Source organism: Simochromis diagramma, unplaced genomic scaffold (assembly GCF_900408965.1).
Source record: "Simochromis diagramma unplaced genomic scaffold, fSimDia1.1 OVJJ01000822.1, whole genome shotgun sequence".
In the NCBI taxonomy this organism is placed as follows: domain Eukaryota; kingdom Metazoa; phylum Chordata; class Actinopteri; order Cichliformes; family Cichlidae; genus Simochromis; species Simochromis diagramma.
This window is the reverse complement of record NW_024387520.1, coordinates 5460047-5472255: the sequence shown is the minus strand read 5'-3', so window position 1 is coordinate 5472255 and position 12209 is coordinate 5460047. Positions and strand designations below refer to the sequence as shown.

The window sequence follows — 12209 nt, the reverse complement described above, 5'->3', positions numbered from 1 at the left end:
TTATACATTTATATATTCTGACACTTAAAAAGCACACAAGAAAAGCGGAAAGATAGACTTTTTTTTTTCTTCCTGTGTTTTAATATCTGTATATATAAACATGTTATTTACATACAATGGCCATCAGTAAGTTACAGAATAAAACATGTATGAACTTTGCACAGATGGTTATAACAGGAAACACCCAGTCATCACGCAACCCAAATATTACTAATAAATACCCTCCATTAGAAGTTAGTGTCCCCTGGAATTTGTAGCAGCCAGAGATCATGTGAAGACAGCTTCATAAATGGACTCCTTTGTATTCAGATATTATGTGATCAGGTCGAGGTTACTGTGCCACCAATGACAAGGGAGGCCAAGTTTTCTCATCCAAGATAAGAAAGCCCTATTGCTGAGATAAACAGTCAGTGTTATCCATGCTCACCCTGGGGCTCTCTGTAAGAAAAATGACATTGAATTTTTCACAGTCTAACACTCTGAACACCGTATGCATGTCAAAGCACTGAGCGTCTCTCAAACAACAATTGGAAAAAAACAGCTTCAAGCTATGCATTCTTAGTCCATGTATGAGGTGTCCATGCCCTCGCCCTCCGGATGAAGCAACCTCCCCGCTAAGCGCTCAATGTCATCGAGGCTAAGCTGTCGAAGGGAACGTTCATAGTCCTTGAGAAAAGAAAGAAAGTAAAAAAAGAAATAAAAACATATTGAAAAGTAGCAGGTTAAAAACATTTCAGTGCATTTATTTACAACATGTTCTGGCTTAGAAATAATGCATGAAGGACTGGCCTTCAGAAACATTTTTGTTGCTTTTAAAAGGAGTTTGTTAAGTCCAAAAAGTGTAGACGTAAGTGGAGGTAAGCTAATTTGCAATTTTGACTGTTTGTTTTGTAATGATGTTAAAATTATTTGCACGCAAATAATTAAACAATTTCAGGATAACAACAGAATTTGGCAGCAAAAGGCCAAACTAGATTTTGCTTCATCCCCCCCCCTTCAAACACACACGCATGTCTGGCTGCTACTGGTCTGAGTTGTTCAATTAATTATTTAGCCCAGCATAATTAGTGGCTCCATAGTTTAGTGGTTTACATATTTGCCTAACAAGCGAAAGGAGGAGACATGAATCCCTTTGGGGTTGCGTTGGGAAAGCATGCAGAGCTACCTGCTGTGGCAACGCCTCGTGAATGAGGGAGCAGCTGAATGTAGCTTCTAATTAGTGAGCACAGTTGGATGGATAGGAGCTGATCAACTAACAAACTCAAGAGTAGGGCTGTTCGATATAAGGATATATATCGGATGACTATATAAAAACGTCTATCGTTTCATTTTACGCTATCATTTGTTTCGTGGTGTCGCAAAATAAACTGTTTACGGCAATATTTTTTCATCGTTTTGATGGTCACTGTAGTGGCTATATTAATTTCTTGAAGTTCTCTCTTTCTCTTATATTTAATATAACCACACTATGGACAGACAAGCGCCTGTTTTTATGCATTGTCGTTAGCAACAACGACGGTAAAACCATTGCGTGTCCGCTTGTTTATCTTCCACATAAACCTTTCACAATAAAGCTCAAGATCCTGTTGAGATTTTTCAAAATAAACTTAATCACGTAAAAGAGTATGCAGAGTACTTAAGGATGAGAAGCAAAAAAGAGCTGACAGGTGCTAAAAAAATATAAACCTTAGACTCAAACGTTAGAACAGGCTTTTCCCTGCAGCACGCTGTGTAATAAATACTCACAAAGAAAACAGCGGCCGTTACAACTTATGTCTAAAAATGTGTAGTTTCATGCATCGGTTAAAACACTCGACTACAGGTACACGACGCCCAGCTGGAAACACTTTACGCAAGTCGAGCTGCCCGCGATTCTCAGAATGTACAGAAAATGTAAAATTTTTGTGATTTATATCATTATCGGACGATAGATGTCTTATATCGGGATATGAGATTTTGGTCATATCGCACAGCCCTACTCAAGAGTTGTCAGTACACCGACTTTCTACAGTAAAATCCGTTCTCATTAAAAGATAAAAGTATTATACAAATATTGTAGTAATTATTAATAATAGATTTCCAGAAATTAAATTAGTATCTCATTGTTACCACTACATGTTCATAAATCATCCATAACTGGCCCTTTCAACTTTAATATTTTACATTTATTAAATATGCACAGCTGTCAACTTGTGTGACGAAAAAAAAAAAAAATAGATGATGCTGCATTTAAATACCTTAATAAGCTGTTCATGAACCTTTGCTGCATCTGCCGGACTAAAGTGTCTAGCAAGTATAGTGGAGATGGTCTGCCATACTCCTCCCTGTGTGCTGCTTCCGCTGCTGGTGCTGCTACAGCTACCACCGCCGCCTGGTGCTGCTGTCCCTGAAGCTGCAGTCCTCTCTCCCAAGGGACGGATTACCAGATTCAATTTAGCTTCAGGACCAATAGAGTAATCACTCAGTCTGTGTTCATCTGAGGGAGAGTGATATAATGTATTGCCATTAAAAATTTACATATGATGCATGCAGAAAAGTATTAACAAATGCTGCCATCAAATGTGGCACTGTTGCCACATCTACCTGCTAGAGCTTTCCCTTTGTAGAGTAACCGTTGTTGGTTTGCTGGTATGTTGAGACGTTCAGACACAAGCTCCTTCACTGTAGAGACCTTTTCGTCTTCAGTCACCTGGAAGATAAACAACCCAATCATGTAGTACATGTGTAATTTAAGAGCATGACGCTAGCTGTTTTCTTTCTGTGCAGCTGAACAGCGTTTAAATTACACAGCACACAGTGCTGTAAAAGAGTATTTGTCCCATTCTTGATTTCTTGTTTTTTGGCATATTTCGAACAAAACAACACACACACACACACGCGCACACGCCTATCTCACATTTGCCAAAAAGCTTCTTGATGATCCCCAAAACTTTTTGGGAAATATTCTTTAGACTGACGAGAAAAGAACTGAACTTTTTGAAGAGTTTGAGTTCCGTGTTACATGTACGAGTTCGGTGTAAAACACAGTGAAGGTAGTGTGATGGTGGGGCTGCTTTGCTGTTTCGAGACCTGGAAGACTTCGTGTAATTGATGGAACCATGAATTCTGCTCTATCTTTCAGGATTTTCTGGTAGAACGTCCGGTCATTAGTTTGTCCTCTAACACTCAAACGCCTTTGGGTTATGCAACAGGATAGTGACCAAAAACACAGCAGCAAAAAACAGAAAGGGGATATAAATAAGTGACATCCCCGCTTTGTACTGACCTTTGTAGAGGCCCCTTTCTCTAAAATAAATAAATAAATAAAGTACACTCTGGCTAACATTTTAAACGAAATGGCTGTAATCACTGTTATAGCGTAGATGTTGTGCATGGAACCACTTCTCTGCTGAACACAGAATTTTTAAACAATTTTAGAAAAAAAATCCAGTTTGTGCTTCATAATGTTTTAAAAATTAGCTTTGGGAGAGACAGACTGAGGCTAAAGCTAACTGACAGCTATATTGGTCTTACTGCACGAAAAAGTGCTTCCCTAAGATAGGACTTCCCCTTTTTTTTCTTTCCCCGAAACCACAAAGACCCGGCTTCAAATGCTACTAGTCAGCTGTTGTCAGGCGAGGTTGTATGCAACATCTTATCCAGGATTTGGCTAGCATGCCAGCCACTATAACATCAATGACTCTGAGGAGAAATGCCCATACAACCGGCTAGTTTAGGCTACAGTATGTAGCACTGAATCCCAGTATTTCTGACAGGCTATTTTATTACTTCAAAAAACATATGCGTAGCCGTTTTTCTAAAGGCAGCTCGGCATGTGACATGCCAATGCTGGCTCGGCTAAACTGCTAGCTGCGACCGCAGTTAGCAAGAGGCGGTGAGCTAGCGCAGCGGTACTTCACTCACCTGTACGCTGCACTCTTTTCCTTGAAGCGGTTTCACCGTGAGGATCATTTTTGAATATGCTTTCAAAAAACAAAAAAATTACACAACAATAAAGATGAAGTAACAAAGCCTCCCGGAGTGTGCTGCTTCAGAGTACAGCTACTTTATCAGCTCGCGATTCTTTGCTTGCCAACGGCCCATTTTCTTCTCCCGCATCCCACTACCGCCGCACACTGGCCGGAGTGTGGCATGGCAGCTACACCAGCCTTCGGAGGAAAGTGTCATAACAACAAAAACAAACAATAATCCATTTATTTTCTCCTAATTATGCCGCAGTTGAATATTAAAAAGAAAAAAAGAGGATGGGAAAACTCAAAAAGGCTTACAGCTTTGACTTATAACGCGGCTATTAGTAATATTATCAACAATGCTACACCAGGGCTAATTTATTACGTTTTTAAAACATTTTTTTCCTTTTTGTGTGTTTAAATAACACACAGGGAAATTGTGTTTAAATAAAGTGGACTAAGGCTGCATGACTCTAGCGTGTTTTTACTAGTATCGTGGTGAACACAGTAACTTATAACTGATTTTCCTATTAATGCCTCACATTATTGCAACATTATAGCGTTGTTACCATAACTCATCATCACATGTAGTTTGAAACTGTAGTTATCGGAAAACTACTTGCCGTCCAATTGCAGAGTAACATTTATTTTGTTACTTTATGCACCTACATCAAATACATATCAAGCATTTACTGAGAAAATAAAAAACATGATATAAGGTAAAATTATATTAGGATGGCTGCACATCTGCTATGGAGAGAAAACGAATAAATCTTTGATCGGTGCACACGGCCAGCCTTTAACCTGCTTTATGATCGGTTGGGCATACAATCATTAACATTCATTGCACATTTTGCCGGATCCCCACCTACTCCCAAGGCTCAGGAACACCCTGAGGACCCCGTGACCCAGATGGGATCCGGTCCACACGTTTCTCATCTCACCCTCCCCGCATGGTTTCCACCGTGTGGGTCATGTGATTGCCTGCTGTCTGTGCCCAGCCCCGGCCAGCCGCGAGCAAGAAAGGAGAGCATCCTTCAGCTGGGCACTTACAGACGGGATGTGCACCTGTCGAGTGAACAGTCTGCAACCAAACCAGGCCAAAACACGCCGGTGAAAGAGACCCCCATAACGCCATACAGGCTGCGTGTGGTAAGTGATGTTTGTGTTCATTTGTTTGTTTATGGTGTGAAATATCGCACAGCATTAATACAGTTTGCGGACACAGCCTCATCTGTGCTAACAGACAGTCAATTAGAAACATAACAGCGTAAAAGCAGCAAAGATTTTTTAAAAAGAAAGAAAAAATCATCGTGAAAGCATCAGCCACGCCTAACAGTCACATGGAAAATCCAATCTTATTTTTATGTTTTCATTCCTGTTAAGACTTTTGTGTGGGACCCAGCAGGAAGTTTGCACTAACATTTACTGTGCAAGCATTTCATTTCTACTTTCTTTCTATTTTGTCTTAATGTGGCTTGAATTATGTATAGAGATGCAGAACAATAGACTAGAGCTAATGCTTGCAATGTGGAGCTATACCTTACCTGTGACTCATTTGCAGTGAACATTAATGTGCTCATAAACATATGAACACACGTATAGGTGTGGAAATGTACAAGAAGCCCAAAACAGGTGGATCTATGCTCTTATCCAGGTAGAAGCCATTACACCTGAATAGATTAGCTAAATAATAAAGAGGTGTGTAGATCAAAATCAGACAGAGATCAAGTTTGTTATAGATAGATCCATACTGCATAGGAGCTGTAGGAATGTATATACTCTATGGATGGCTCTTTGTAAAAAGCATAGATGAAGTCTGCTAGTGTTTGCAGGTGATGGGGACACTTCGGGACCTTCAGTTTGCTTTGCAACTAAAGATTGAGGAGCTTCGCCAGAGGGACACGCTGATAGATGAGCTGGAGCTTGAGCTGGACACGAAGGATGAACTCATCCGGCGGCTGCAGGAAGAACTAGACCGCTACAGAACCACTGTCTCCCTCCCAGGATCCTCTGCAGTCAGTGCATGTAGGCAGTTTTGTGCTGTTTTAATAATTGCAAGGCTTATTAGGACTGATATAGAGTTCTATTTAATTTCCCTGACTTTTTTTATTCTTTATTTTTTTTGCTTCTACCTCAGCTCAAACTGATGACAACAAGAGACCCAGAAGGCAGACGGTGATTTGTGAGCCCCTCACTCTGGACCCAGTGACTCTTGCCTTGGTTTCACAGAGAAGCTGTGACAAAAGCCACGAGTAAGAGGACACAGTGTTCCCCTCAGAGCTACACCTGCTCAGATTGAAAAATTACATTCATGCATGTTCAAGGCTCACTGACTGCTGACTGCATGACTCATGATGAACCAATGCTTTTTTATTCACTGTCAGACGCTCAAGCAATTGACACTGTTTAATAACTCATCCTCACGTGCAAATTTGATATCGTTTCCTCATGTCCTCAGGTCCCAGAGGCTGATTCGGGCATCATTTCTGAGAAACGACTTGCTGAAGCACCTTGATGAAGGAGAAATCAGAGCCATCATCGCCTGCATGCATTCCACCACCATCAATCAAGGCTGCTATGTTATTCAGGAGGGGACCGCTGGGGCTCAGGCTTACGTTTTGGAAGGTAAATCCTTTTTTCCTCTCACAATGGCCGCCATTAATCACAGAGGATATTTATTAAGGCTTCCTTGAGATGTCAGATGCTTAAGGACAGACTGATTAAATGATGAGCTTGATCATATCTTTATATTTAAATTCTTGTACTGATAAACAGAAGCAAATAGAAATGCAACAAAGTGACAGCGTGTGGAGCAACACATTTCTAGTTTGGGTTGAAATGTCAGCTTGAGCCTGAGGAGACGGAGAGGCTGTTTATCTCCGGTTGCCTTGCCTTTCTGTTGTTTGTGCTGTATATCTCTCACAGTCTATACATTATCTGACATAAAACCCACTTCTCTGCGACGTCCTTCACCCAGTGTTTGTTTATTTGCAGAAGGGAGGCTGGAAATGATGAAAGATGGACTGAAGCTGCTCACAGTTGAAGCAGAAGACATGTTTGGAGAGCTAGCGCTCCTTTACAACTGCACCCACACCTACTCTGTGTCAGGTATATCAAAGCTTTGCATCGGCTTCTTTATTTTATAATTGCGCGCAGATGTCACAGGAGAGCTGTCAACCTGAAGAATTTCTCTGTGATTATCTCTGATTCGGCGAGGATATAAATAATTCTAGTTTAAGCGAATTTCACAAGCGGTAAGATTTCTGGCTGTGGCCTCGGACAAAAGACGCCTGTTGAATTCGAAATCAAAAGACCCTCTGAGATTTTACAACAGCTTTGCATGGCCTTCTATCAGATGTGAGGAATTTAAAGCATCCTTGGTTTTTGCCACTTAACAAGGCTGCCTGGACCGCCACATCTCCTCCTTGCAATCTAGCATCTCAGCATCTTGCAAACATTTAAAAATAATCTTCTTGTAAACGATCTCGATTTAATGACCGCTGCGTTGCAACCTCTCATCTGTGCTTTTGTGGTGATTTTTCCGCCTCTTACAAGCAGAAACTGTGCTATCATTTCCTTTGAGGATCCGATCGCAGAGTCCTGTGGGAAAACCTTTTCAGCCGTGGCTGCGTGTGTCTGACCTGGTTTCACAAATAAATAGGCTGTGAAAATGGCCGGATCAGTTTAAATTGAAAAATCTGTCTGTTTTGTCTTGTTTGGTCCCAAAAGCATCCCATTCCTCCCCCTTTTTTAAAAACTCCTTTCTTTGTCCTGCAACCAGGCAGCCTTTCCAATTCACTGTTCTACATTTGTCTGCTCTCTGGTAACAAAACTCATTTGATGTCTGCTCGCTGCTCCCCCTTGTTCCATGTACCCTCTTTTTTTCAATCCATTTAAGGCCTGTTGCATTTATCTCCTTCCTGACCTGAAATTACCTTTTTTCCCATCATATCTGGTACAAGAGATTCAATTAAAAACCAATGGCTGCACGCCGTGTGCCATACAAAGGTAAAGCGACAAAGTTTGGTTTGTATCCAAAAACAGGGAACTGAGACAAGGACTGCACCGCAATAATCAGATGCTCGATCTTATTAGACTGTCTGGTGGGGACGTCGTCTTCCGTTTGCAGGAAGGTTCAGTGAATCAATCAATACTGGTCATTATTAATTAACGACACTCTCTTTCAAGCTCTATTACAAAGAAAGATGGTGATGATGGCTGAAGGAAATTAGATTTGATTGATATCAACTGACCTCTGCGAGGAAAACAAGTATTTTTAGTTTTTACAATACACGGTAAGCATTTCTAATGAAATCCTGGCCTACTTACTGGCTGCACGTCCACATCCATCACAGGCAGCGTGAGTCTCAATAGTGCTTTCACTCGTCTGTCACTGACACAGCGTCTTCCTCTGTCTCTGTGTTTTGATCTGCAGCACGAACGGACAGCAGGCTGTGGGTTGTGGATCGCAAGAGCTACCAGACCATACTCATGCAGAGTGGTCTCAAGCGCCTTTCCCATTCAGTGGAGCTTCTTAGCAGGTGAAAATCAGACTGATGCACATGGAGCAGCTCCAAAAAGCTGCTTTGATGAGCCATGTAGGCTTTTACCTCTGAGCACGGTATCTGCTCATTGTCCTCAGGCACCTACATGAGCTATTGCGGATGATATCCAGTGCTTTTTGTTTGTATCTGTGTGCAGCATTCCCTTCCTCCAGTCGCTGCCAGCAGATGTCCTCATGAAAATGTCGGATCTCATGGAAGAGGTATACTTGAAGTTATTTAACTGTGAAGCACACTAGTGTATCCAGCTAATAGATGAGGTGAATGTTTACATGCAGTGCCTCTATAAGTGCAAAGAAAGCTCTCTGGATGAACCCTTCTTTGTTTTATTGATATTTTTCCACTGGTCACACTGCTGTCGGTTTTCATTTGCCTTCCACAGACACATTACGCCGATGGCGAGTACGTCATTCGACAAGGGGCCACAGGAGACACCTTTTATATCATCAGCAAAGGCCAGGTAAAGTGTTCTGCTCTCATCCTGCTGCGCAGATCAAGGGGGGCTTTCTGAGGAAAAGATTTACAGCCTGGATGACAGAAATGTCAAAGCAGTGGCGGAAATGACTTTATGATGGTGATAATTTACTTTGGTGCGTTGCGCTCATCACCATTACCTCTTTTTTCATTACATTTGACAGGTGAAAGTGACAGAAAAGGGGCAAGAGCAGGAAGAACAGGTAGTTCTTTCTAAGCTCTCTGAGACACAGTGGTTTGGAGAAAAGGCTCTGTGGGGGTAAGAAGGAAAAAAAGCTCCTTCAGATGATGCTATAAAGAAATTTCTGCACATATAATGAAAAAGCACACACACACACACACACACACACACACACACACACACACACACACACACACACACACATATATATATATATATATATACATTGATAGTCTTGTGTTTTATTTTGTGATACTTGCTTGTCTTCAGAGAGGACATTCGGACTGTGAGTGTGATAGCTGCTGGAGAAGTTACGTGCCTGGTAATAGACAGAGAGTAAGTGGATATTTTTTGTTCACAAACTGTAAGTGATTCAGCTGTCTCTCTGATTTGAAAATGTGCTTAATCTAACGTGAATATTCGTAATTGTCTGTACTACAGCACCTTTAAGGGCATTGTTGAAGGCTTGACACCTGATTGCAGTCAAGAGGAGCAACAAAACAATGAACCTGAAGTCTAGTGAGAAGCATTAAAACACTGTTTCATTTCTATATACAGAAGACCCAGAATAAAAGCTCACCCCTGTTTTCCTTGTAAGCAGCTCAGATGCGGATCTTACCCTCCTGTCTACTTCCACCTTAAGTGATTTCCAGATTATCTGCCCTTTGGGGGTCGGGGAGTTTGGTCACGTAGACCTGGTGAGGGTCAATCTGCAAGCAGCTCACCCTCGGCGATGTGTCTATAATGTAATGCATTTACTTCGGTTCTCTGTAAGGTGCAACTGAAGAGCAAGACAAAGTGTCCTTTTGCCATGAGGGTCCTCAAGAAGAAGCTGATTGTCAGCAGTGGCCAACGAGAGCACATCCAGAGAGAAAGCCACATCCTAATGGAGACCTGCTGTTCATTTATAGTCAGGTGTGTCCCATACTTAGGTCTGGTAAAATATTGTTGATGCTGAGTAGAAAGATCTAAAGTAATTTTTATTTTCATTGATCACAGGCTGCACAACACCTTTAAAGATGCAGAGCGTCTGTATGTTTTGACAGAAGCTTGTCTTGGTGGAGATTTATCTAATCTACTCAAAGACAAGTAAGTACTTAAGAATAAACGGAATATTTGAGGCCTGTATTTGTAGTCCCTCACAGTAAAATATTAAATGACCTGCACCTGATGTCAGCCACTTCTCCAAACTGTTTCAGAGGATATTTGGATGAATGGAGCACCAGGTTCTACACAGCTTGTGTTGTAAAGGCCTTGTCCTTTCTGCACTGTCAAGGTGTCATCTATAGGGACCTCAAGCCTGAACATGTTCTTCTGGATGAGCATGGTTATGTCAAGCTGGTACTACAATCTTAACGTCACGTCTTGTTAAATGAAATGTAGCAGAGGTGAGAGCAAATCTACTCATATCTGTCTCTTGCAGGTTGGCTCCAGGTGTCTAAAGAAGGTTGAGGTGGGTAAGAAAACGTGGACGTTTTGTGGTACGCTGGGCTACATGGCACCTGAAATCATCTCGAGCAAAGGCCACAACATGTGTGCAGACTTGTGGTCGCTGGGTGTTTTTGTGTTTGAACTTCTGAGTGGTAGGTAAGCTTTTCAAATTTTTGGACAACCCTCCTTTTTTTCCAGCATATTTTTCCGATTGCAGATTGAAGTTATCTTGACGGCCACCTGTTCTCCTCTCCAGGCTCCCATTCAGCCACTCTGACCCCCTGAAAATTCTCACTGCAACAATTCGTGGCATCGATCAGGTCGACTTTCCAAAAACCATCAGCAGAAGTGCCTCCAGTCTCATAAAGAAACTGTGCAGGTGTGAATATGAGCCACTAAGCACAGTGTGAAAGCTTGGACAGATTTTTTTTAAAAATTATTGTTATTTAGTGCTTTTTCACACTTTTTCCACCCTCAACACACAAAACCAGACAGAAACAGTGCAAGTGTGCTGTAATACCACCTCCTAAAGATGAGAAACTGATTATTAATTCAGCTTATTTGCTGGTCTGTTCAAGGAGCAATCCCTCAGAGAGACTGGGCAGTCAGAGAAATGGGGCCAGGGACATTCAGAAACACAAGTAAGATGATGGATTTTTTTTTTTGGGTACTCTGGAGAGAAACATTGAGGCTCTGCTTGGAAACATGTTGTTATGATGTTCTGTTTTTATTCAGATGGTTTGAAGGATTCAACTGGGACGGACTTTGTGAAAGGACATTAACAGCCCCGGTTATTCCCAAAGTAAGGCAAATTCAATACTGGCTGTTGGTCTTTACAGCTTTTCATGTTAGTCATTTTTTTTTATTTCTGTCTTTTTCAGGTCAAGCATTCTTTGGGAAGCGGTTCATTTGGCCTTTATACCGAGGACTCGGTGGAGCCGTGCACAGACTGGGATGATTTCTGAGGGATTTCTATGAACCGGAAACAAAATCCTGTCAGACACTACTTCAGGTTTAGTCTCCATGAATAATTGACTACCCACAGACTTACTGCCATTACGAATTCATTACAGTTTAAGACAAAAAATATTTTCCGCTGTAACACTTGATGCAGCTTTTGTTTGATAAGTGATCCATACTGCCTGCTGCGCTAAGCCAAGACTGTTTTTTCTGTGTATCTGCATAAAACCTTTACACATTTCCAAACATAGCCTATAACTGGAGTCAAATCGAATCCAATAAACAATAAATAAACAGATTCATTAATCAAATGAGCTTGCGTCTTTCTATTCTTTCCTTTTAAACTTTGATTCATGAGATTCACTTTGTCAATGGTAGGCTGGGGGGCTGGGGGGACTACACAATCACTTTTGATCCCTCCCTCAAATGCATGAATGTAATTAAGAAGTTACGTCAGTGTGGGCCCAGTCTTGCAGAAAAACGTCAAGGTCCGGAAGGAAAGGCAAACACACAGGAAGTTGTATAACTTTAATACAACTTTAAATTCAGAATGGGCTTTATTGGCCTAATTAGTGCTCACACACAAGGAATCCGGCTCTATTTGTTTTTGTTTTTTTTGTTCTCACTGGCAATATGACACAGGCAATA

The 12209-nt window shown here is 41.4% G+C and overlaps 2 protein-coding genes across 3 annotated transcripts; one reads left to right on the top strand and one right to left on the bottom strand.

Moving 5' to 3' along the window:
- Nucleotides 1-53: 53 nt before the first annotated feature.
- Nucleotides 54-4073, bottom strand: ubl4a (ubiquitin like 4A). Its single transcript, XM_040019187.1, has 4 exons — nt 3904-4073; nt 2584-2689; nt 2238-2476; nt 54-666 (listed from the first exon to the last, which is right to left on the bottom strand). The coding sequence occupies exons 1-4, from the start codon at nt 3949-3951 to the stop codon at nt 559-561; spliced, it is 501 nt and encodes a 166-aa protein (XP_039875121.1). The 5' UTR covers nt 3952-4073; the 3' UTR covers nt 54-558.
- A 136-nt stretch (nt 4074-4209) lies between these two features.
- On the top strand, nt 4210-12143 carry prkg1l (protein kinase cGMP-dependent 1, like). 2 transcript variants are annotated; one of them, XM_040019175.1, is made up of 20 exons: nt 4210-5102; nt 5786-5978; nt 6091-6205; nt 6412-6578; nt 6948-7061; nt 8389-8494; nt 8655-8718; nt 8898-8975; nt 9154-9248; nt 9441-9506; nt 9612-9689; nt 9772-9868; nt 9946-10085; nt 10170-10259; nt 10370-10511; nt 10594-10757; nt 10858-10980; nt 11180-11242; nt 11337-11403; nt 11483-12143. In XM_040019175.1, the coding sequence occupies exons 1-20, from the start codon at nt 4863-4865 to the stop codon at nt 11564-11566; spliced, it is 2286 nt and encodes a 761-aa protein (XP_039875109.1). In that variant the 5' UTR covers nt 4210-4862; the 3' UTR covers nt 11567-12143. The 2 variants fall into 2 exon arrangements, with proteins under 2 accessions (XP_039875109.1, XP_039875107.1); XM_040019173.1 differs by having other exon boundaries at nt 5777-5978.
- The last annotated feature ends 66 nt before the right edge of the window (nt 12144-12209 follow it).

Bases quoted from the DNA above. Each gene is read 5' to 3' on its own strand.
- ubl4a (XM_040019187.1), bottom strand. From the start codon at position 3,951: ATGATCCTCACGGTGAAACCGCTTCAAGGAAAAGAGTGCAGCGTACAG. The intron at 2,690-3,903 runs GTGAGTGAAGTA...TTTATCTTCCAG, and splicing joins GAAAAGAGTGCAGCGTACAG to GTGACTGAAGACGAAAAGGT. The intron at 667-2,237 runs GTATTTAAATGC...TCTTTTCTCAAG, and splicing joins TTCATGAACAGCTTATTAAG to GACTATGAACGTTCCCTTCG.
- prkg1l (XM_040019173.1), top strand. From the start codon at position 4,863: ATGGGATCCGGTCCACACGTTTCTCATCTCACCCTCCCCGCATGGTTT. The intron at 9,249-9,440 runs GTAAGAAGGAAA...GCTTGTCTTCAG, and splicing joins GGAGAAAAGGCTCTGTGGGG to AGAGGACATTCGGACTGTGA. The intron at 10,758-10,857 runs GTAAGCTTTTCA...TCTCCTCTCCAG, and splicing joins TTTGAACTTCTGAGTGGTAG to GCTCCCATTCAGCCACTCTG.